This window comes from Plecotus auritus (genome assembly GCF_963455305.1).
Source record: "Plecotus auritus genome assembly, chromosome: 2".
NCBI lineage: Eukaryota > Metazoa > Chordata > Mammalia > Chiroptera > Vespertilionidae > Plecotus > Plecotus auritus.
In genome coordinates this window covers 197,409,523-197,434,081 of record NC_137771.1, presented here as the reverse complement: position 1 = coordinate 197,434,081, position 24,559 = coordinate 197,409,523, and the positions used below count along the sequence as shown (strand labels likewise).

General features: G+C 40.8%; 1 protein-coding gene across 1 annotated transcript in view; it reads left to right on the top strand.

Moving 5' to 3' along the window:
- Positions 1-17,181: 17,181 nt before the first annotated feature.
- SEC62 (SEC62 homolog, preprotein translocation factor) overlaps positions 17,182-24,559 on the top strand; it is a 29,402-nt gene continuing 22,024 nt past the window's right edge. The window contains exon 1 of the mRNA XM_080654544.1: positions 17,182-17,653. Within this exon, the coding sequence (XP_080510670.1) occupies positions 17,618-17,653 (36 nt within the window). The 5' untranslated portion in view covers positions 17,182-17,617. The remainder of the gene's footprint in view (positions 17,654-24,559) is intronic.

Genomic DNA, 24,559 nt, shown 5'->3' with positions numbered 1-24,559 from the left:
TCCCTGCAAAGCAGGTTGAACCGGCAGGATGGAGGGGAGAAGATTAAAGTGGCTTTCTGCGTGCACCCTGTGGAGTTCCACTCTTTCAACTTCACACCCAGCAGAGACCCTCTGAAAGGATACACAAGAAACTGACACAAGTTTGCTCAAGGCAGGGCGTGGGGGACTCGGTGACTTTAGTCCTGAGGGAGGCTTACTTCTTACCCTCTTATACATTTTGAATTTCTAACTATGGCAATGTGTTTTCTATTTTTTAAAATTTACATTTAAAATAAAGAAACTAGTAAGCAGCCTCTAGGGTGGCCCCCAATGATCTCTGCTTTCTGATATTCATGTCCTTATGCAATCCCCTCCTCTTTTGAGTGGGCTGGACTTGACTCTTTTCTAATGAATGGAATATGAAAGGCATGATGGGATGTCACTCTGGGGGGTTCTGTCTGGGGTGCTCCCTCTCACTCTCTGGAATATTTTCTCTTGAAGTAGCCTCTAGGCAGTCCCATAGAGAGGCCCATGTGATTGAACTTGGAAATGGATCTTCCGAGGGCTGACAACAGCCACAGGAGGGAGCTTGAAGGTGGCTCTTCCCAGAATCAAGCTTTGGGATGACTATGTGGCTCCTGCCCACAGCTTGAATGGCAGCCCTGAGCCAGAGGCCCCCAGCTGAGCTGCTCCCGGATTCCTGACACATAGGAACTGTGAGATAATAAACCTGTGTTGTTTTCAACCACTAAGTTTTGGAGTAATTTGTTTCATAGCAATAGATAACTAAAACAAACAAATTGCACCGATAAACATATATAACATGCTTGTCCACATTGGAAGAAATCAGGCTTTCGCAGAGTGTGGGCTTTTTTCTCTGATTTGAAGAGTGGGTTCTTGAAGTCATTCCGCTACAAATCAATCTTAATTTGTTTGAGCTTTTCTTTCCTTTATTTTTAATATAAAAAAGCAGGTTTTTCCCTGCTCTTATATTATATTATACTATCAAATATGCATTTGACTTGCTTGTTTACTCTCTCTGGAGACACACATGCACGCCCGTGCGCACACACACACACATACAGAATCCCTCCAAATTTTAAAATTCTAAGAAGTTTTGTCACATGACCTTTCAACTGCTGTAATTCCCAGCAGTTAGAAGTTTCACAAGAAACTGCTGTATACCAAATGTAAGTTAACAGATGCTATGGTGTGGATAAAAAGAGAAGCTTAATTCATATTTTTAGAGGCAAAGAAGTCATGTGGTTCAGTCCATATGATGGCTTTTGAATTTGGTATTCCTGCTAAATGAGTCAATTGAGCTGGTAACTGATTCACTTGAACAGATGTGTCTCCTTATTGCTCTAAGAAAATATTCTGATATGCCATCCTGGCATGTACCATCACCAAAAAAAGCACTGTGATTAATTTTAGGTCCTGCATAAAAAAGGGCTAGGGACACATGCAAAGGAGGCTCTCCCCAGCTCTCAGCACTCTTCTTTGGAAGAAAGGGAGATTGAAATGGCTTGTCACACTAAGATTGCTTTCTTTCCAGGTTAATGACTATAAGATATCTTTCAACAAAAGTCCCACCTTAGTAACAGAAATGATTTTGGAGGGTGAAAATTTCACTCATATGAAAGTAGTCTTTAACTTTTCCACAAATGCTACTTTAGTCCTGAACATACTCTATACCCCTTTGAGAATTAAACAACAGCAATGCCAACAACAAAAATCTCTCTCATATTTGAAAACCAAACACAATAAACTGTGTTTGCTAAATATGGTCTTCTGACTTATAAAATATTCTGTTTAGACAGATTGAATAAATATGTGTGTGTGTGTATAACAATATGCCTGTTTCTTCTATGGAAGTATTAGAGCTAGTAAAAAGCAGTAATAGAATTCAAATATCACCATTTTGCACCTTTAAAAAATAAAGGATCTAGAATCATAAATGGTTGCTGACATCACAAAAAGAGAAACAACCAGACATTATATGCCTCCTGATGGAACAATTATGAAATAGAAAAATCCAAACTCTGGGAAAATCAGGTAATAATAAAAATTACCTGATTTCCTTCAACAAATAAATTGCAAGGAAAAACAGAGAGAGGGAAAAGGAAAACCAGTAGATTAAAAGATATACTAAAAATTCAAACCACCCAGAGGTAAGTGTTAGAAATAGGAGTGATAATGGTTGCACAACATTGTCGATGTAATTAATGCCACTGAATTATACACTTGATAATAGTTAAAATGACAAATTTTATGATATATATGTAGATATAGGTATTTACTACAATAAAACATTTTGAAGATTCAAGTCACTCAATATAAATATTTGGATGCCTATTGAATATACTATAAAAAATGAAGCAATTGGAGAAATTTGAACACAATTAGAAATATTCAGTTTTATTAAAGAATTATTGTATTTTTTAAATGTGATATTAGTATTTTGGAGGATTTTTTTTTTATTTTGGTAAGAACTTTAACATGAAATTTTTCCTCTTAACAATTTTAAGTGCACAATAAAATAGTGTTAACTGTAGGAACAATGTTGTACAGTAATTCTCTAGAACTTATTCATCTTAAGTTTTTTATGACATCTTAAGTTTTTTAAAAGAGTTCTTATCTTTGGAATGTATACTAAAATATGTACAGATAAAATAATATATGCTGGATCTGGGATTACCTTACCAACAACATAATAAATTTACCACTCACTAATATCATTTTTTGGAGGTTGGCAGAATATTCAAGAATCTTGGTCAGAGACAAAGGACTTTATTACACATGACACAATAAACATCATGAAGGTCAGCATATTTCCTTTTGTCCTCAAGTGTCATGGGGGCAACACAGATGACACATGAAGTGGGTTGCCTGCCCGTGCAGTGGATTGCTTCACAGCCACTGAGCTTGGGGAACCCACTAATTTTATAGCAAGCAGTAAACAAGCATGCTCTTTTTCCAGGGGTGGAGATGAAGTGTGGAGGAGTGAGGAGATATTACCTCATTTCTTAAGGTTATCAGGTGCATAAGCAATAAAGCTAGGAAAATTGTGACCCAATAGCCTAAGCACCTATTTTTTAAAGCCAATTTCCCAGCCACCAAAGGAAAAAACAACACTGACTCACCCCTCACTCATGTAGTCCATTCTTGACAAGACCCTCTACTTTGACTCATAAGAAAAGAGGAAAGCTTATTATTATTATTATTATTACTACTAGTGACCCAGCACGTGAAATGGCACCAGACCCAGACCCCAGGAAATCACGTGAGACCTGGGACCCTAGACCCTGCTGTGCCACAGGACTCCCTCGAGTCCCACCGCCGCTAGATCCAGAATCAAGTCCCGCCCCACCGTGGGACCCAGAGTCAAGTCCCACCATGCAGCGGGACCCAGAGTCAAGTCCCCGCCCACCCACATGTGCCTCACTGTGCACGCAGCCTCCTGGTGACCGGTCTTTGGTCGTTTTGGCGTTAGGGCCACTGGGCTTTTAGGATATAGATGATGATGATGATGATGATGATTATTATTATGTTCCAGGTAGAGGAGAAGGTACACCACAAACTGTGCTTTGGATTCACTCTTTCTAGTCACACTGGCAGATGGTCATCCATCTTTTGTTCATGGCCCCTCCTCTTTCCCAACCACTTCCTCTTGTTGAAATCATCTCACAGGTCTCCTAAATTAGGGCTCTGAGTTCTCGTTCTGCCTTTTCCATATAAGCAAACCCAGAGAGTTTTACCCACTGTGAGAATCTTTCATTTCTCACAAGTCTCACCCATCTCACTCTGTGGATGGATGGTTCTCCCTGTCCTAGGGACCAGCTTGACAGTGGATATATCTACATCCTTTGTTCTTACTCTTGACTCTGAATTCCTTTGGCCACCAACCCAGCCACTCTAAATTCACACTTCCTTACTTCCTAAGCACTTCCTGTAGTAGTAAGCCATCCATTCTTTCCTCTAAATTATTTGATTCTCCTATAGTGATTATCTCAACCAGTCTCCCATTCACTGCCCCAATGTCCTGGGAAAATACACAAATGAATCCTGGGAAACCTGGTGATAGTCTCCCCTTTGCTCAAGGGCACATGCCTCTTCAGACACACATATACACTAGGATGCACAATTGATGAGCTGTATTTACATGTGAAATTTAAATAGCCTTTCTTCTGTGACTGCAATCCATTCTGCTTCTTCTCTCTGACTCATCTGGGTCCATAAATTCTGTTTTAAGCGTTTCTACATCTTTATTGATACAGTCATAGAGATATTTAATGAATTTAACAAGACTCATTATGCAGTATCTATAAGGCAAAGTTTGGATGCATATGACATAATAGACTAAAAATGCTCTCTGACACTGCAAAGAATTCTGTAGAAACTAGAAATTTCAGTGCTTTCTATATGGGTCGGCAGATAATTTACTAAACTGTCAACCTGTTGTTTTGCATTTAAATAACTAATCCAACCAATTCTGTGAAGGCAGCACAATATTTACTAGAGTTATGTCTAATGCAGCACTGTGCTTTGCTTTGATAAGAGAACTCTGCTGCAGTTCTCTTTCACTTAAAAGGCAGAAATTTCAAGTACAAAAAGCATTGGTACAATTTGATTAATAATAGTTGAAAACTGTTCCCTGATATTTTCAAGACTTCATTATAGACCTCTACTATGACAACATTTTCTTTTCAGACACACATTTAGATCTCCAGACACTGAGTAAATAAAAACAACTTCATTCAAAATAGCAGAAAGGAACTTTGTAGATTGTTATTTTTTGTTTTCTGGTGTGTGTGGTGTTTTTTTTTTTTTTAAATAAAGTTAGTGATAAACAGGTAGTTCATTGTTTTATGAGATTACTATTACAGTGGGTTTAGAATCCTTTAACACTCAGCTTTTCCTAAATTATTATCTTGGCTCTATGCACTTTGTATTAACCCCAATGGTTTGCCACTAAAACCACTCATTTAACTGAGCAAACAAAGAAGTAAAGATTCACAGCACAGGAATCAGAAAGAATCAGGTGTCTGATTGCATAGGCTGTACATGAGAGGGATATCAGCAACTTCAAAGAGAAATCTATAAAAAGCAACATTTTTTATTCTTGTAGGATATGAACAAAAGTCTTTATTTCAGGCCTGGTGACTGTTCCATACCAGAAACATAAAAAAAAAATCATAATTCACCAGCCTTTGTTTGCACTCACCAACATTAGGCAAATGACATCCACAAAATAGTTTCTAAGTACTACTTCCCTTATAGAGATCTTTTCAAAATGAATGATCAGATTGGGTTACTTCCTATGATTACTATCACTGAAATATTTGTTAATTCAAAAATCAGAGTTTTATTTTAAAATTTAAGATTACAGTATAACAATTGCCCAAGCCAGTTTGGCCTGTGGATGGAAGGATTCCGGGTTCGATTCTGGTCAAGAGCACATAACTCGGTTGCAGGCTCCTCCCGGCCCAGGCCCTGGACAAGATGCATGCAGGAGGCAACCAATCAATGTGTTTCTCTCACATCAATAGTTCTCTCTGCCTTTCCTCTTTCTAAAAAATCAATGGGAAAATATCCTAGGGTGAGAATTTAAAAAAAAAAAAAAAAGGATAATAATAAAATACAAGAATTCTTGTGAAGAACCAAACACTTTTTGTGAACATTAAAATATTTTATTTAAAATAATATTTTGTTTTAATTATCTTGTTTTAAGATGGATGATCTATAATGTAAATTACAGGAAACCTAATTCAAACTGGCTTAAACTAGAAAGGAAACTTTTTAAACCAAAAAGTCTAGATTTCTGGCTTCAGGTAAGGCTTTTCTAGTAGTTCAAATGATGCCACCAAGGATCCAGTTTCTCCTTTGACTTCATCTTTAGGTTCTATTAACATGGTCTTGAGCAGCTCGGGGCCTCCTCTCCTGCTAGTAAAAGGCCTGCAGTTGTCCAGACCCAACATTCTCAAATCCTAGGGTAGAAGGAAAAACATATGTCTCTTCTAATAGACACAACATCCTGGGAGTCCTCAGTCTCATGGTTTCTTTGGCTTCTGGGCTCAAGCCCTGTGGCTAGAAGGGCTGGATACACTGACCAGTTCATGCCTGAAGTCTGAATTTTTATGTTTGTGTGTAGACCCTTAATTTTGTTTTTTATTTGTGATAACTCATCTCACCCTTTTGGCTATTAGCCCATTGAGAGCAGCAACTATGACTTCTAAATTCCTGCATTATTTCAAACTACCACCAACAACAAATGGTCAGCAAACGGGATTAAGTTATATGATGTGATGCTCATAATACTAATTTTTTTAATAGAGAAGTACTTTTTAAAAAAATATATTTTATTGATTTTTTACAGAGAGGAAGGGAGAGGGATAGAGAATTAGAAACATCAATGAGAAAGAAACATTGATTCAGCTGCTTCCTGCACACTCCCTACTGGGGATGTGCCCACAACCAAGGTACATGCCCTTGACCAGAACCGAACCTGGGACCCTTCAGTCCACAGTCCGACGCTCTATCCACTTAGCCAAACCGGTTAGGGCAATACTATTTTCTTTTGATTAACTGTTCTCTAGAATCCCAAAATACATTGTAAAGAAATATTAGAATCATAAGATGATGAAGGTTTTCCATGGCCCTTCCAGGTTCTCTGTCCATCTCTCTCCACCATGCTCAGTGCCCCAAGACGTGGGGTTGATTGGACTTCATCAAATGGCCTTCTTTCGCTCCGACTTTCACTTGGGTTTGGCCAATAGGAAATACCAATAGAAGAAGGAAAGGGAATAGGAGAAAAAAGAGGTCAGAGTATTTATTTCTTAGGTCCCTTCCCTGCAAGGCTGCTTTCCGCAGGAAGGCCATAACTCCTGACAGGCAGCCCCCTCTAGCAACTACAGCTATGGCTCTTCCCAAACTCTGGACTCTGGGAAGCCAGCCTCTTCCCTTGTCATTTCAGGCCTAGCAACAGGAAGGTTCCATTAGTTTTTGTTGGCTTCCATTAACCCCGCCCAAATGATGACATCAAGGTTATGAGAACTGGGAGGGACTTCATTAATCAGATTGTTGCCTTAATTATAATATAATAAATCTGTGTGCAGGAGAAGTGAGAAAAAGTTTTCTTGCTCCATTTTGCTGTTAAGAACACTTTAAATGAGACAAGTTGTTTACTGGTTGTTTCTGAATTCGATCTTAGCACTCTAAATATTTGAAATTAATATATGAGAACTTTCAGAGGCCAAAAGCAAAAACTAACTCCACTGAAATATACAGAACCTAAAGGGGAAATAAATAATTGGTTCATCATTTACATCTTTGCACATTATTAATTGTTTTCATCTTTGATTCCCAGTATCTAACATGGTCCCTACAGGGTAGGTGTTCAGTAAATTGATGAATAATGGAAAGTCCAAACTAAGTATTTTCTTTCATGTGATGCTGGAGATGGTATACCTCTCTGTTCCCAAACATTTATTGGTTCCTCCTGCCAGTTTCATATAATGGAGAGTCTGAGGGAGACCAAGGGCACTATCAGTAAATGATGTATTTATTGTAACCAAAGACAGCAAAATATACACCGGTTCTGATTTTTTCAAATGAAAAGACTTTCACTGTGGGCACAATGTTTCTAATAACACTGTAACGTCGAAGTTAAAAAACAAGATAATGTGAATGTGCTCAAAAGCGTCTCATTGTTCCAAGCACTTTGTTTTTCCCTGCGGAACAATGGACAATTGCTCCCATTAAACTTCTGAAATACTTGTATGAGATATAACACAGCTGACCTATCAAAAAAATTTTTTTTAATCTTTTACACTTTCTAAGTTAGAAAAATATTTTTAAAATGTTTTTGACTCTCTCCTTTAGGTAAACAGTGAGTGTGTCTCTGTTGTCCCATGGTATACCAAGGACAGCAATTTATCTCTTATTAAGCACAGCCAGGTATAACAAGCAAGAGAGTAAAGTGGCCATAAGACATAGTGCAAAGCACTTGTTGCCCAAGAGGTGGAAGATGGGGTAAGACAGGCCATGCAAATAGAGGAACAAGCCCGTCCTTGCCCATGCTCTCACTGAGCCTCAGCTCTGGGAGAAACTGGAGACCACCCAGGGTGCCTTGGCCTCGGGCTTAAGAAAACCTAAGCACAGCCCCACTTGGCTCTCTGAAAAACTTAACAATCGAAGGAACAGAAACCCTAATATCAAAACAGGTTGAGACAGGAAAATGATTAGTAACTCAAGTGTCTGGGAGGAAAGGGATTATGAATTATCACCACCTATCCATTCCTTCCCATCAAGCTCAGAGCCATTACAAAACACCATACCCATTCCTTGAGAGCATTTCCGAAGTGAGATGCTTCCAGCATGATCTGGGTTACGCCGAGGTCTCCTCCCTGCATATGTCTCTTCACCCTATCTCAGCCGAGTGTAGGTTAAACATTGGAGAGGGAACCACACTTGGAAAACCTTGCTCCTAGAAGTTTGTTCACTCAAGTGCGCTGTGGCTTTGGAACTCACCGCTTCCGGAGTGTCTGCTTTTTCCAAATAATCAATCAGAACAGGCTTGTACCTTCCCATGATGGGTGAAATGCACTCAATTTTTATTAATTTCCTCTAGATCGGGACACATGGCCCCTGTGCTTATAGCACCTGGTGCCAGGCCGGCCTGGAAGTGTTGTCATTGATTCCTGGGGCCGAGGCCAGGCCTTGCTGTCCCAGCCACCACTGCTGTGGTCAAGTGGGATGTGTGCTTAACTTAACAGCTGGGCCCTCCAGTTCCTGCAGTGGTGGGAGCCACTGCTGCTTACCTTGCTAATAGAGCAGTCCTCTGTCTTTAGCCACAGTCGCTGCTGCTGCTCCCCCTTACTTCTTTTGCTTTTTTAAATTTACGTTTTACAGTTTAAAAAAAATTAGTGCCTATGGTCTCATGGCTCAAGAGGGCATGCAGTGATAAACCTCCTGTCCTCCAGCCACTAATTGCCCTCCTGTAATAAGTAAAAATGAACAACTATTCTTTTTACCCTTTCTTTGCAAATGTTAACATACTACATTTGGGAGGGGTGTGTGTGTGTGTGTGTGTGTGTGTGTGTGTGTGTGTGTGTGTGTGTTTTATGTAACAAAGAAATAACACTGTCCCCAGCAATGAGTGAGGGTCTGTTGGACCAGCTCTCACCAACACAGTTTTATCAAAACTTTTGATCTTTGTTCGTCTGATAGGTGAAAAATACCAGTAGAGTTGTAATTTGTAATACTTCACCATAAGAAGTAGCAAAAAAAATGCCTGCTGGCATTACCTGTTCATTCTCTACCTCTGAAAGAAGAGAGAACTGACCCCGAATGTTTCCTTCATCAAGCCAGTCCCACCAGGGGCATCCAGCATTGCCTGAGCTCCTGGTCCTTCCCTCTGAGCAGGAGTCCTTGAGCCAATGGCATGCAGCTCCCCCGTCCTGGGATTTGGCTGGCAATCTCTATAAACTCTGAGTAACTACCTGTGACTGCATACCCTTGCCAGCTTCTGCTGATACTCTTCTTTCTAGAAAGCTTTTGGTCTGTGTCCCCTTCTCAGGCTCATAGCAGCTGGAGCCTAAGCCTGCAGGGCCAAGGGTAGGGAAATGTTTCCAGAAGCCCAGCTGAGAGATCTGAATGGGAAGGATCACCAGCAAGAACTGTGACCTTCAACCAAGGTCACAGCCAGACCACTGCCTCCCAGCAGAGAGGTGAACCAGCAGACTAAACAACTTGACCTCTCCTCCCACGTCCTCCTGATGATGCTTTCCATTGGCTGAACATCACCAGAAGCCAGAGTGGGAGGGAGATCACTGATGTAGCCACTGAGTCACAAAGTAATGGAGAAGGGCAGGGAGGGAAGCTGGAAGAGCAAACAGAAGAAACCCAGCACACACATAAATGGCAAATCCAAGTTCCTTTGGAACTTGTTCCCTCAGACTCACTTTGCCTCTTGAATTTTCCAAGCTCCTGGAAGTCAAAGGCTGATGGGTCTAAGGCTTGCAGTCATGACAGTCCATGCTTCCCCTCATGTAATATTTTTCTAGTAGATGGACACTCAGCGGCACAGTAGCCATACTGCCTCTGGGTTACTTGTAAAGTTTTAAAAGCTGAGCATATGGATCTTAGATTAGCACAGAGTTATATGGGGGGAAAATACCTGAATAAAGTAGAGGCAATTGTTATAATTCACTTGCAACTAGCAGATAATGTTTCATGAAGAACTTTTTGTTTTACAGGTTGAAAATAGCTAATGTGTGTGTTCTAGAAACTAAGTAGGCTAAGGCAAATTACTGTTTTAAGTCTAGAATCCTAGTGTTTCACTATTTTAAGACAATGGGTGCAAATGAAGCCCCATTGATATATATCTAACTGTCAATAGTACCTCACTTCCACTTGCTCAACTGTATTAAGAAATCTAATTTTTAACAGTGCCCGTGTTTCTGGAAATTTGCTAGAATTATCAGGGATCTTATATGTGCCCCTGAGTCCGTCATAGTCATTATTTTCTAATCTGGTAAGATGAACTAGGGGCTGATGGTTCCATAGAAGTATCACACAGAACTGAAACTGCTCCTGTGCATGGCTGTCCCTGAGGACTAGGAGGGCAGGAACTCAACAATACCTACAGCTATATCTAGTGTCATTGAGCTAGAGCCAGGCAGCTAGCTGGTGTGGTGGAGTTGGACCTGTAATGATGCCCAGGGGGTTAGAGGTCCAAACATTGATCTTACAACGTACGAAGGAGAAGAAAGAGAATACTCCTTCTGGGTTACACTCAGGTTCCACGGGGTTCCACAATAAGGTTGTATGGACCCGAAGTATTAGAACATTTAGTCTCACAGTTATTTTAAATAATACACTATGCAACTTTTACCAAGGGCCATACCTACTGGCAGAGGCCTCTGTGGAGGTAACTTCTATCGCAGTGATCTAAAGTCAACACCCCTCTGAAGGACGTGCTCCATTTCTGGGTCTGACCTGCTGGATCAGGCTCCTTTTTCTCTTACAAGGAGGTCCTATTGTTCTCATGCCTCACATTGTTCTTTCAAAATTCTGGCCCTTGTGAGGCCAGTCCATCACACATGTTGTGCGTGTCTTTACAGAGTCCAGAATCTTTTCCTGGGAAAGATATTGGGTCCTGTTATACATCAGTGGATGCAAACAGATTCATAGTGAGAGATGTTCCCTAGGCCCTTTCCAAAAAACCACATGAGCTATGTTCCAGACCACTCCCCCATTTCAAAAACTTCAGTTACACAGATATCCTCAAAGGGAGCAGTGAGTACAGTACCTGAAGGTTATCATGTTAAGTCTCATTCAGAAACCATTCCTAAATGATGGCCTCTAGAAAGGCAAGCCAACTTAATAAATAAACAAATAAATTAATTAAAAAAACACCTCTTTTCTACAGCATTATCCCAATTAATACATGTAGAAGGAATGACGAAAAATAGAAAATAATCATTTGGCAGACACAACAGTAATAATTATTTCAGGGAGAGGCAATTAATGTACACTAAAAGGAGTAGGCAAAAGTATGATGCAAAGCAGAACATTTACATAATTTCAAAGGCTCCCCTGATTAGATACTTACTGATTTTAAAGAGAACAGTAACTTTACAGTGATTAAACCTGGCAGATGCCACCTTAACTAAGTGATCAAAATAAGCATCACTGGTGATGGAACACACTGACTCCGTTCCTCCTGATAGGAAGCATTGAAATGTTCTTGCCAAAAATGAGTAACCTAAATGTAATCATGAGGAAATATCAGACAAACCCAAATTGAGCAACATTCTACAACACACACACACACACACACACACACACACACACACACACACACAAGACCCCACACCCAACAACAAAAAACCTGCCCAGTACTCTTCAAAAAGTCAAAGACAAAGAAAAACTGAGGACTGATCACAGATTAAAGACTAATGAACCAAAAAGGATCTCTTACCCTTTGAGACAGCATGGAGGGACCTAGAGAGTATTATGCTGAGCAAAATAAGCCAGTCAGAGAAAAACACAAGTATCACATGATCTCATTCATATGTGAAATCTGATGAACAAAATAAACTGATGAACAAAATGGATCCAGAGACATGGTATCAAGGAACAGACTGATGAATCTCAGAGGGAAGGAGGTGGGGATGGAGCTAGGGAAGAGATTAATCAAAAAACATATGCATATAGGCATAACCCACGGACACTGACAATAGTGTGGTGAAGGTGGGGGGGTGGAAGGGGTCAGTGGGGGAAAGAAGAGAGCATCTGTAATATTTTCAACAATAAAGATAAATTTTTTTAAAAGACTAATTAACCAGCCTTGGCCAGTGTGGCTCATTTGGTTGGTTTGGTTGGTTGGTTGGAGCATCATCCCTGTACAACAAAAGGTGTCAGGTCCAATTCCCAGTCAGGGTGTGTTTGGGAGGCAACCAATTGATATTTCTCTCTCATATATATATTTCTCTTCCCCCCCTTTCTCTCTCTCACTCTTCTCTCTCTCTCCTCTCCCTCCCTTCCTCTCTCTAAGGTAGATTAAAAAAAATTAATGAAAATTACTTACAATGCAAGATCTTGGATTGGATCCTGAGCAGAAAAAGTATATTAGTAGGACATGATAAAATTTGAATAAGGTCTGGAGATTACTTTTTCAAATTAATTTCCTATTTTGAAAATGGTGCAATGGTAATAGAAGATAACATTTGTAGAAACTGGGTGAAGAATACTATATAGGAACTCTTTATACTATTTTGTTGCAACTCTCTCATAACTGAAAGTATGTCAAAATTAGTAGTTGAAGAAAATTAAAAATAAATTTTGCTATGGCTGAGCAAAATTTACTTATTACAATATTGGTTTGTGGGCAGAGTAAAAAAATAAATATTAATAAAAGAAATATCTTTACTCTTGAAGTTAATATTAGACAAGCAAAACTTGCCTTTGATTAGTCATGTGCTGGATTATTCAAGCATTTCTTAAAAGCACATTCTAAGCTCTCAGCATTTATTTTATTACCGAAAGTTGAAGGTCAGAATAGTAATTGTATGTGAAAATATTTAGGTGATCCTGGTCTGTTCTGTAACAAAATTTATAGACCTCTGCTGGGAGCTGTTTTATTATGACAAACACTAAATACAATGGCCTTTCAGACCAGCAATTCCTGGGTGGAAGGCAGGTGGAAGAGAAAAGTTTTCCATTTGACAGATTAAAAATCAAGACACCCAAATCCCTTTCCTTAGGAAGTATAGGTTAGGGAAGGAATCTAGTACTTTTCCCTGTTTGGTCTGAAAATATATATCACTTCAAATGCAGTGAGTTCATTTCCAGGGTCAATGAAGAAATCCTGCATAACTCAGAAGCAACATGTTGAAAAATAATTGGAGCCACGGGAAGCAGAACATTTTACATGTCGCATAAGAATATAAAATGTTATACAGTATTTTAGTAATTTCTTAAAGAGATATACAAGAAAAAATAATTGAATAACTAGTAGCTTTAAATTGGGGGTTAACCCATAATTACCATCACCTCTACCAAATTACTTAATTACCTAAAAGTTAAAATACTCACTCCATAAAATCTACTGTCCTATTGTTCTTTTTATTTCAGAGAAATCAGCATTATTGAACTAGCACTTGAGAACAAAAGCTGTCTGAAATTTATTTGAGGCCCATGTAAGAAGGAAAAATATTAGGATTTTTCTCCCATGTCCATATCCAAATCTAGAAGCCCTGGTTTTGCTTTGGAAAAAGAAAGAGGGGCAATACTCCTTGTTCAGAAAAGAAATAAAAGTCAGATGACAGGAATGATATTCAAATTCAAAGGAAAATCAGAGCAAGAAGTGGCTAGAACAGCCGTGGGCAAACTACGGCCCGCGGGCCGGATTCGGCCCGTTCGGCTGTTCTTTCTGGCCCACGGAGCCGAAAGAGCGGAGGGTTCTCTTGCTCTCCCCTCCACTCCTTTACTTTGAATTTATATTAGTTCACACAAACACTCCATCCATGCTTTTGTTCCGGCCCTCTGGTCCAGTTTAAGAACCCATTGTGGCCCTCGAGTCAAAAAGTTTGCCCACCCCTGGGCTAGAAGAAACTCTCCACCACCACCATCAAAGATACACTAGTAAATGGGGCTCTGTCAAGAGTATTTGAATTATGTTATATAAATACTAGAGGCCCGGCGCACAAAATTCATGCACAGATATGGTCCCTAGTCCTGGCCTGTGATCAGGGCCATCTTCTCTGGCTGCCTGCAGCCAGCCCTGCCTCCCCCCACCACCCACCCTCGGTTCCCCATTCGCCATCAGGCGATTGGAACCTGATGGCGGGGGTGGGGGGGGAAGGGACCAATAGGTTGGCCATTCTGCCTGCTCCCTGCCCCCCCCCCAGCTGCCATTCACCCCAGTTCCCCATTTGCCATCGGGCAATTGGAGCTTGCTGGCCAGGGAAAGGGACCGAGAGGTGGTCAGTGCACCTCATAGTGACTGGTCCAGCAGTCATTCTGGTTGTTCTGCCATTAGGGTCAATTTGCATATTACCCTTTTATTATATAGGATAGAGGCCTGGTGCCTGGGTGGGGGCTGGCTGGGGCTAGGGGCCGTGGTCATTCTCATCTCTGGTCGTTCTGGTTGTTTCATCATTTCAGTCGCTGGGCTTTTATTATATAGGATTAAATGGAAGGAGGATCCAGAAATTTGACACTTGGGTGAGAACATTAGCCATCCTTAATGCTGCTGTACACAACTGGGGAGTAACAGTGGGTGGGGGCAGTGGTTAAACAAGGGGATGGAAGGTAATCTAAAGTGTAGAGTTGGGAAGAATGATTATGAGGCTCTTGTAATAATAGTTCAGGTAGGTACTGATAAAGACCTGATCAAAGCAATGGCAGTAGGAGTGACGAAGAAGGTTAGAATGCCAAACATCTCAATTGTAAAATCAATAGGACTGGTGACTCCTTGACAGAGAAGCATGATTGAGATACCTCCAAAGTTTCTAATCATGAGTAACTGAGTGAACAATGATGCAGTTATCAGAGTTTTAAAATAAAAGGGGAAGGTCTTGTGGGGAAAATGGTGATCTCTAGTTGGACATTTAGGTGAGATCCAGAACACAGCTGGAAATAAACATATATGCAGTATTTTGGAATTAAGCTGTAAGCATGAATGAGAATTCCCAGAATGCATAGAGAAAAGAGAAGGGAAGAAGCTGAGCAAGGAAGCATGGTAAGAGCTGGGTAAAGAGAGAGGAGCCCAAAAGAAACAAACAGGAGGGAAGAACTTGATATAAATGCCAAGGAAGAAGAATAAGTCAAGAAATGAATAGTCAATGCTGTCAAATGCTTACTAAGATGCTAGTAAAAAAGAAGCTATTGGATTTGATGAGAATTATTAATGAACTAGAGGCTCAGTGCACAAAATTTGTGCACGGGGGTGGGGCCTCAGCCCATCCTGCACCCTCTCGCAATCCAGGACCCCTCGGGGGATGTCCAACTGCTGGTTTAGGCCCAATTCTGTAGGGGACATCCCTCTCACAATCCGGGACCGCTGGCTCCTAAATGCTTGCCTGCCTGCCTGCCTGCCTGTTCGCCCCTAACCACTCGTCTACCTGCCTGATCACCCCTAACCTCTCGCCTGCCTGATTGCCCCTAACCACCTCTGCCTCAGCCCCCACCATGGCAGCTTTGTCCGGAAGGACATCTGGAAAGTCGTTCAGCTGTCCGGTCTAATCAGCATATTACCCTTTTATTATTATAGATGGTGGAGGTAGAAACCAAATTGTTGTAGTCTAAGAAGTAAATGTCAATTAGAACATGGGGATAGTAAATTAAAGCTCTTCAGAAGAAAAAGGTGGTAGGGTAGTAGCTTGAGAGGCAGTAATTGTCTACAAAGGACTTTTGTTCCCCATCATAGTTCTAGGCACTATCTATTAAACACAGCATTTTCATTTATAAACCAGCTCTCCGATGTACAAAACAGATCCATCATTTTGGATGGGAAGAGGGCCTGAAAGAAACAGACATTTCATAATCTATATTATGTTTTGGGTTCATTGGTAAGAATCATCACTTTTTCTCCCCCTCCCTGACCACACACACTCTAACTGTAGATTACTGAGGGGAAAGGAACTAGTGGCTGGCTGGTCCCCTCCCGAGAGCAGCAGTGCATAGTCCAAAACAGAACTTTAGCTACCTTACTTTGTAAAAAGATGCTGCTATTTGCCTTAGTTACACATTTAATTTTTATTAGGTTACATATTTAATGTGGGAAACTTGAAGAAGTTTGTAATGACATAATAAATGCTTGCAAAAGAACATAAAGTGGAAAAAAAAGGCTACCATATTACATATACAGGGGAAAGAGGAAAATGTATAAATATAAAAACAAATACACAAAGTAGGAATAAATACTAAAGAAAACAAACTAAAATAATCATCTCTTTGAGCGGCAGAATTTGGGATTTTTGTTTTCTCCATCTTACTTTTCTGTGTTTTCTCAATTTTCTATAATTAAAAATGCCTTAAAATCTCCATAAAGGCCCTGACGGGTTTGGCTCAGTGGATGGAGCGTGGGCCTGTGGACGGAAGGGTCCCAGGTTCGATTCTGGTCAGGGGCATATACTTTGGTTGCAGGCGCATCCCCAGTGGGGGGCGTGCAGGAGGCAGCAGAATTGATGTTTCTCTCTCATTGATGTTTCTAACTCTGTCGCGCTCCCTTCCCATCTGTAAAAAATCAATAAAATGTATTTTTTTAAAAAAATCTCCATAAAGTCATGGGAATTTCTAAACACTTACTAGCAATCTAAGCCCATTCTCTTTGTGTCTAAAAAAATAATAATAACTATTTACAACAGTAATTCACCAGCCGTGAAGAACCCTGTCTTCTTCACTCGCCACTTCTTTCTCCTATCCATCTTACTAGTTGTTTCTGCTGCTCTAGGTTCTCTCTGAATCTTGCATTCTACAGGTGAGTGTTAAAGAGCAACACGGAAAATAGAATGGAGAATCCGAGGTTTGTTTCAGATGAGCCGACGACCCCGTCTGTCCTAAGGAAAAGAGCTGGCTTAGGTCTCCGCTCCGCCAAGTACCAATTGTGGAGCATTAGAGACATCCCTTCAGATCGCCGCCCCTCGGCCTCGGTTTTCCCATCTTTAAAATGGAGTCAGGAGGATTTGCTGGGGCGGGGCGGGGGGGAATGCGTGGGGCAGGGCAGTCGGGAAGAGAGTTAGTGCCGCAGGTCTCAGTAAATCGCTCCGGGACAGGCTCCGCTGCAAACGCCCTGACTCCGAGGGGGTGGGGCCCGGGAATCTGTATTTGAGCAGCTTCCCAGGTGATTCAGACGCTCAGACAGGTTTGACAGCCCTCCTGTTCTGGTCCCCTCTCCTCCTCCTCCTGGTCCCTGCGACTTCCCGTTCCCGCAACCAAAGGAGCCGAGGGAAGAGGGGAGAGAGGGCGCCGCCAGGCCCACAGGGCCGCTCGGTCCCGGCCCCTCGCCCGCCTCCCCCCTGGCGGGGCCCCGGCCCGCGGGTTACATAACGGGCCCCGCGAAGGGCTCTCGCGAGGTTTCCACCGCCCCCTCCTCGCTCCACGTCAGAGGGAACCGGGCGGAGCGGCCAACATGGCGGAACGCAGGCGACACAAGAAGCGGATTCAGGTAGCAAAGCCGAGTCTTGGGGCAGGGGGCTTCCGGGCGCTGGAGAGTGGAAGAAGCGGGGGAAGCCTCCTGGAAGGGCGAGCTGAGCGGGCGGCTAGGCGGGGCGGGGTCCTGCCTCCCGGCCGCCGGCTGCGCGCTGCGTTGTTGTGAGGGGCCTGGGGGGGAAGGTGGTGTTGGCGACGGCGGAGAGCGAGGCTGAGGTGCTGGGGCAGCGCGGAAGGCAGCAGGCGCCGCGCCTGGAGTGCAGCCTCCTCCCTTCTCCACCCCAGCCTCTCGCCTTAGCCACCTCGAAATGAAGGCCACGGTCATGAGGGTAGAAGCCGGCGGAGATGGACCCAAAGCAGCCGGTTCTTTGTGCGCAAACAGGACTGTGGGAGGGGAGTCGTCTGGGTTTGGGCAGCTGCCCCGCGGGCCCGGGCGCCGATCTGCCTACCCAGCTGTTCAGTGGCGTATACCCTCCCTTTTCTTCTCTGTGGTGTCCATTTGGTAGTCCAGTTGTAGCTCTCCGGCTTTCTTTCAGCGACACAGTGTAAATAAACACAACCCTGTTGGTACTGCAACGAGCTGGTCGCGCCCAGAAACCTTTCAGTGTGTCATCCTCATAACCTACATAACATCCCTCCCTCGTTCCACACGTGTGTCATCTGGGCATTTCATCCCTGCGGGCCCCCCCACCCCCCTTCCTGTTATTATTGCTCTTTACCAAGAGGATTAGATATATGGCACCTCTCAGACTCGGGATGTTCCTTGTCTCATCAGCTCAAGTGCCTAGAAACCTTCATATGTCATCATAAATGGATAGTATGTGTTGTAAATTGTGAATGTACTAATCACAAGTTGTTACACTTACGGTCTTTCTGTTCCTTACTGTTGCATTGCTTAGAATGACTTTTTCTGTCTAATCTTTTATTCCCCCATTTAAAAAATAAACGACCACTTCATTGGCCTACATCACAGGTGACTTGAGCCTTTTGCAAGTTAAAATTCTCCTGAAAACTTTGGAATTTTGGAGTTGGGCAGAAATGCAGAAGGGGGGGGGGTCATAAACAGTTCTCCCGAGTGCAGGCAGGTCATAAAAATCAAGACTTAAGGTTATGGAAGAAGTTTCTAATTATATTATTTGTAGTCTTTCAGAATTGAGTGTTATTGATCAGGTATAAATATGTAAGATTTTTATTAGCATTTGTCTCGAATTTGTCAAATTTGTGCATACTAGGCTCCTTATATTTACACATATACAGCATTTTATGCCTTTTCGTAAACACTGTTTTTACTGTGTCAGCTATTGTAAAAGTTCTTAATTCACTTTTTGAATAGCTGCTCTATTTCAGTTGTGATTTTTATATTAAATAGAAAGGTAGATTAAGAAGCTGTGTTGTAGTGGTTAGTGGCAAGGAATTAAAACTTGAGCCAGACTGCCCATTTCACAAACTGTTAGCTGTGTAACTTTGGGCAAGTTACTTAACTTTTTACCTCAATTTCCAAACCTGTAAAAAGGAATATGTACCTTAAAAAAAAGGAACCTCATAGGGTGGTTGTGAAAAAATACATTAAAAGAGTGCTTGGCACAGAACTCCTTCCTTTCCCCTCTTCCCAAGTATGAAGAATTTATGATGGCTTGTTTTGATTTTTGTTAAGTAATCTGATATGCTGAAGAAAGATTAACTCCTGTGGATTCATTAAGTAAACCATTAGACTGTGAGTATAATGTATAGGTTTTTACTTCCTGTTGTGTATTTGAAGATCAGATAAATATGTGAGGATCTGATTGTTAAAAATCAGCTTGGCATGCTGCTAAATCAAACTAATTGTTTTCATTATAGTTTTCTAGATCTAGTTTGCTAGGATGTTGTGAAGATCTTGGGAGTGCTACTTGGAAGACTATTGTACAGTCTTAACAAATTAGAATAGACAATGTCTTAAACAATTTCTTATTTATCCCAGAGACTCAGAAACTATACTGTTAGCATCACTTTAGACAAAAAGATCAAATGTAGTGACAAAGTTCAGAGTTTAAGTTACAGAAAAGATTCTATTGTAAAACTTTTGGGCAAAAAGGTCTGTAATATCCACTGAGTGTCCTGTTGTTTGTTACTTGATGTTTTCTGTTTAGAAAAGATTCTTATGTTTAATAGATTCAGTGGTGAATTGTAATTTGTACATTGGGGGTAATGATTGATATAGATAAGTTCAGGGTTTTTAAAAAGTAGCTAATTCATTTACTTTTTTCTAGTGTAGCGTAATTTCAGATTCTGTATCACATCAAAGTTGGAAGCAAGAGGACTGTTTTGTCACATTTTCTTCTTGGACTCACTTCACAGGTCACTGAACACCAGAAATAAACTACATATATTCATTGACATTATACTGGAAAATTTTTAATGATTGAGATTCTCAAATTAAAGTGATCTCAATTTAAATTGATGAAACATTTAAAAATAATTTTGTTACTTAATGCAATTACGTAAATTTTTAAGGACATACAGTAAGTGCATATAGGTTAACAGAAAGTGCCGCTTACTAGAAAGGTTGATTTAGAATCCTAGTACAGTACCATGAAATTTTAGAGTTCAAAAGAATTTTCAAATAGTAGGGTTTGTTTGGAATCCTCTTGCACAAATGTGGTTCTTATATAAAAGTAGAGTGGAGGCCCCAAAGCCCTATCACTTAAGTATCTCACTACTGTCACCCCTACATCCCATTGTCCTTTAAGCTATTTTTAGGACCTCAATCAAAAAAATATTACTAGGTATACAACTTACTGCTCTAAACCATTACACTTATTTTACAGATAAACTGAGATTCAGGGAAGTTATGTGACTTGACCCAGGATCACTCATCAAGATAGTAAAACCAGATTTAGACCAACTCTTTTAATTCTCAGTTGAATATTCTTTCCACCTCACCATCGATAAAATAAGAATGAATTGTTCTGAAATACTTTAATCCTGAAATCTTTATATTAAATTGTATAACCTACTTAACATGACTTGCTCATGCTAATGAGAGAATTATCCCAATTAATATTGTGCTTATGGAAATATCTAATTGAGTTTTGGAAAATTAAATGGCTTACTAATTCCTAGAACTTTTATCACCTGCATCTCAGTTAATTTGGTTGCACCCAGCTGTCCCCTGGCAATAAAATTCTGCCTTATCTCAGGCCAATAGGCTTAATTTCAGAAAAGACAAAGTTTAGGACTATACAGTCTGGCTCCCTGGGGCCTTCTGAAGAAAGAAGAAACCCAGGAAGCAGGTCCTAAGTGAGAACTATCCCCAGAAGTTTAATGGAGGGCTTACAATAGGAGTGAAGCAAAGAGGGTATTGCAGAAGGGCACTGTCAGAGTTAAGATACAGAGACTTGCCAAACTTTATTAGTAATGTGCTGTGTGACTTTAAGCAAATGATTTATGTAAGGTCCCCTCGAGCTTTCAGATTTTATTCTGTTAACCCTATTTGCATTTTCACCAATATTTTTATAGTACTTGTGTGAAGATACAAATTCAGTTTGTGAACTAACCTTTTTCTTTTTTGCTCAATTCACTCGAAAATTCAATTCAGTTGATTTCTATTGACTAGCAATTTTTAAAATTCTTCTAAATTAAAACTTCTGCAAGATTGAATGAAGCCTAAGGCTTACTGACTTGATCTAATATTTTTTTTCTCAAAAAGATTACCTTAAGTTCTTAAATACTGGCTATCTATATTAATACAAGGGTAACATGCTAATTAGACCAGATAGACCGGATGTCATTCTGGACAAAGCCGGGGGCGTGGCTGGCCTGCAAACCACCCGTGGCCCCTTACCCTGGCCGGCCCCACCCCCAAGTGGGGACCCCCCCACTCTGATCCGGGGCCCCCTTCAGGGCAGTCCAGCCGGCCACCCGTGCACTAGGCCTCTCTCCTATATAATAAAAGGGTAATATGCAAATTGACCCTAACGGCAGAACGACCGTTGGACCAGTCACTATAAGGCACACCAACCACCTCTTGGTTCCTTCCCCTGGCTGTCAGGCACTGATCACCTGATAGCGAATGGGGAACTGGGGGTGGGCGGTGGCGGGGGGTGGGGCCGGCTGTGGGCAGTTGGGAAGATGGCCCTGATTGCAGGCCAGGCCTAGGGACATACCTGTGCACGTACCTGTGCGCCGGGCCTCTAGTATATATAGAAAAGGTAATTCCTACCTCATTATAGTATTTGAGTGTTGATATAGTCCAAAGTAAAAATAGCCATGGGAGCAGACTGCCAACCTCCTTGGCTCTCAAAGAAGACATGGGTGAAACATGGAATGCAGCTCTGGGGCTGGGGCTGGGGAGGTGGAGGGAATGAGCAAAAAGAAAAAAGTGGGAGAACTTATGGACATGACAACAGTGTGGTGACTGCAGGGGTGGTGGGAGGTAAGGGGGGGTAGAGAAGGGCATAGAGGGAATAAATGGTGATGGGAAAAAATAAAATTTAGAAAAGAAAATGGAACAAAGTAAAAATAGTATTTATTAAATAACTTGAGAGTGTTCTAACCAAACTTTCGGTTTATATAATTTTGGATTGTGAGTTGCAACAGCTAGCATCTTGGTATTTGAGTGCAAAGATGGTAGTCCAGCCTCAAAACATTGGTTCTTCCCTTCCTCATTCTAAGACATTTGAGCTCATTCATTGAGCTATTATATAAAGTTCTTTTCATTTGAGGGTTGATGAGTTGGTTTCTCCTATTAGTGGGTCCTGCCATTCTCAAAAGACCTTCACTTTTTGTTAGATTTCTAGAAAAGTTATGAAATTTTCTGAGGATTTGTTCACATCAAAAGGGAGTGAAAAGAGACATGCTGTAGTCTATACATAAGCAGGAAGAGGGTAAGACTTTTATGCTCTTCAGGCTGCAGTAGGGGAGCAGTGAGAGTGAAGTCTCCATGGCAGGATCTTCTGTATTACCAGCTTCCCATGGTCATGTCCCCATGGTCATGTTCCCTTGGCACTCTTATATAGCACTCAGTCTTTCTGGCTTCAAAGCCTCAGCAGGTGGCACAGATTCTATACTTTCATTAAAGACAGCCTACAATACCTATAACTTATATGTGGTATAATGAACATTTATTTCATAATTCACAAAGAAAAATAGAAACTTTTTTAGGATTTGAACTTCAAGGAGCAAGGAAGGTGTCAGTTCTGTTAAACCAATATCTTGATAGAATTCACTAGTTACAGTTTCAAGGGAAGATACTGATACTTTAAGTATAAATGGATAAGTAACTGTGTCTAGTTGGGAGAGATTATCCAAACCCATGTTTTCTGGGTCTGTTCTGTTCATTGTTGCTTAGTAGTTCGTAGTTGCTTTATTAAGGAGTGGGAAGGAATGAAAATAGATTACAGTTGACTCTTAAACAACATGGATTTGAATTGTGTGAGTCCACTTATACGCAAATCTTTTTCAATAAATATGTTTCCCTGGATTTCACATGTGTGGATTCAACCAAAGTGGATCCATAGTTTTGACTATATGCATTTATTGATCTGTGCCATTTAATATATAGAACTTGAGCATCCAGGGATTTTGGTATCCGTTGGGTTTTCTGGAACCAATCCCCCATGGATGCCATGGGACAACTGTAAAGTTTTGGGGTAGTCAAAAATTATATACGGATTTTCAACTGCACAGGAGTTTTGCTACCCTAACCCTGGCATTATTCAAGGGTCAACTGTACTTAAATCTGTTTTGCAGTGTGGGAATGACTTCGGTGAACTTTTATCCCGACCACTGGGATAGGGGCTTAATCACAAGGATCAACAACAGCCTGTAATTATTGGAATTGAGAGTCTAGGTCAGTGGTCGGCAAACTCATTAGTCAACAAAGCGGCAAACCGTGGCTCGCGAGCCGCAGTTTGCCTACCACTGCCCTGTTGTATAAAACTAGAATGGACTTTTCAGTTTCTTGTGTATCTTAATATGAGATTTTACATGTTGATGCCTCCATCAACAATCAGTTGATTAATGCATTTATGCTTGTGCTCAGTAAATGAGTGTTAGCAGGAGTGTAGACTTGTCATGCCTAAAGTTGATATGATTTTTTCCCCCCAGAATCACCTTCCTCCCAAATTTCTGTTATTGGAAAACTATACTTTCAGTTGATCACATTAGAGGTCTGACATCTTTGATTCAGCCATTTCATTCATCCTTTATCATAGAGTCCTATCTGCTCTACATTTGAAATGTTTCAAATGTCCACAATTCTTCTCATTCCTAGTCCAGTATGACATCGTGTTTTACTTGAATACTAATTAGTTGAAATTTCTCAAACTGTCAGGAAGAATCTTTAGCCCTGTTCTGCTTACTAACTTACTTAGCCTCACAATGCTTCCTAACTTGTTTCTGTTTGGAGCCAGAGTTTGTTTTCATTCTCAGCCATAATGTTTATGTTGTCTGTTCAACTTACCCCAAACTTACTCTTTTTTCAAAATCAAGCTCCCTCTTCCAAGCGGTCTTTCATAGATATTTTCATCCACTTGATAATCCTACTCCTAAAATATCTTTTTCCTACCGCTTATTTTGAAAAATAATAATTGCTGTTTTGGATAGTTGTAACAAAGTATAGGTATCATGCTTTACAGAATTTTGGCATTAAGTGTAGCACCCAAAGATAATATAGGGTAAACACTCAGTAAGTATGTATTTGAATGATTTTTGTTTATTGAGACTTCTCACCCACAATAATTTTTAATGAACCATATCCTTGTAACAACTTACCAGTTAATTAGATAAACCTTTAAATTTGCGACAGATATGTCAAATTAGGGGGGAAATGAACATATATGGATATGATTATAAAATAGAATTTTTTATAAGCCAATTATAGTATCTTATTATTTTCAACTATTTATAATAATACTTTTTTGATTTTATCACAAATATACAG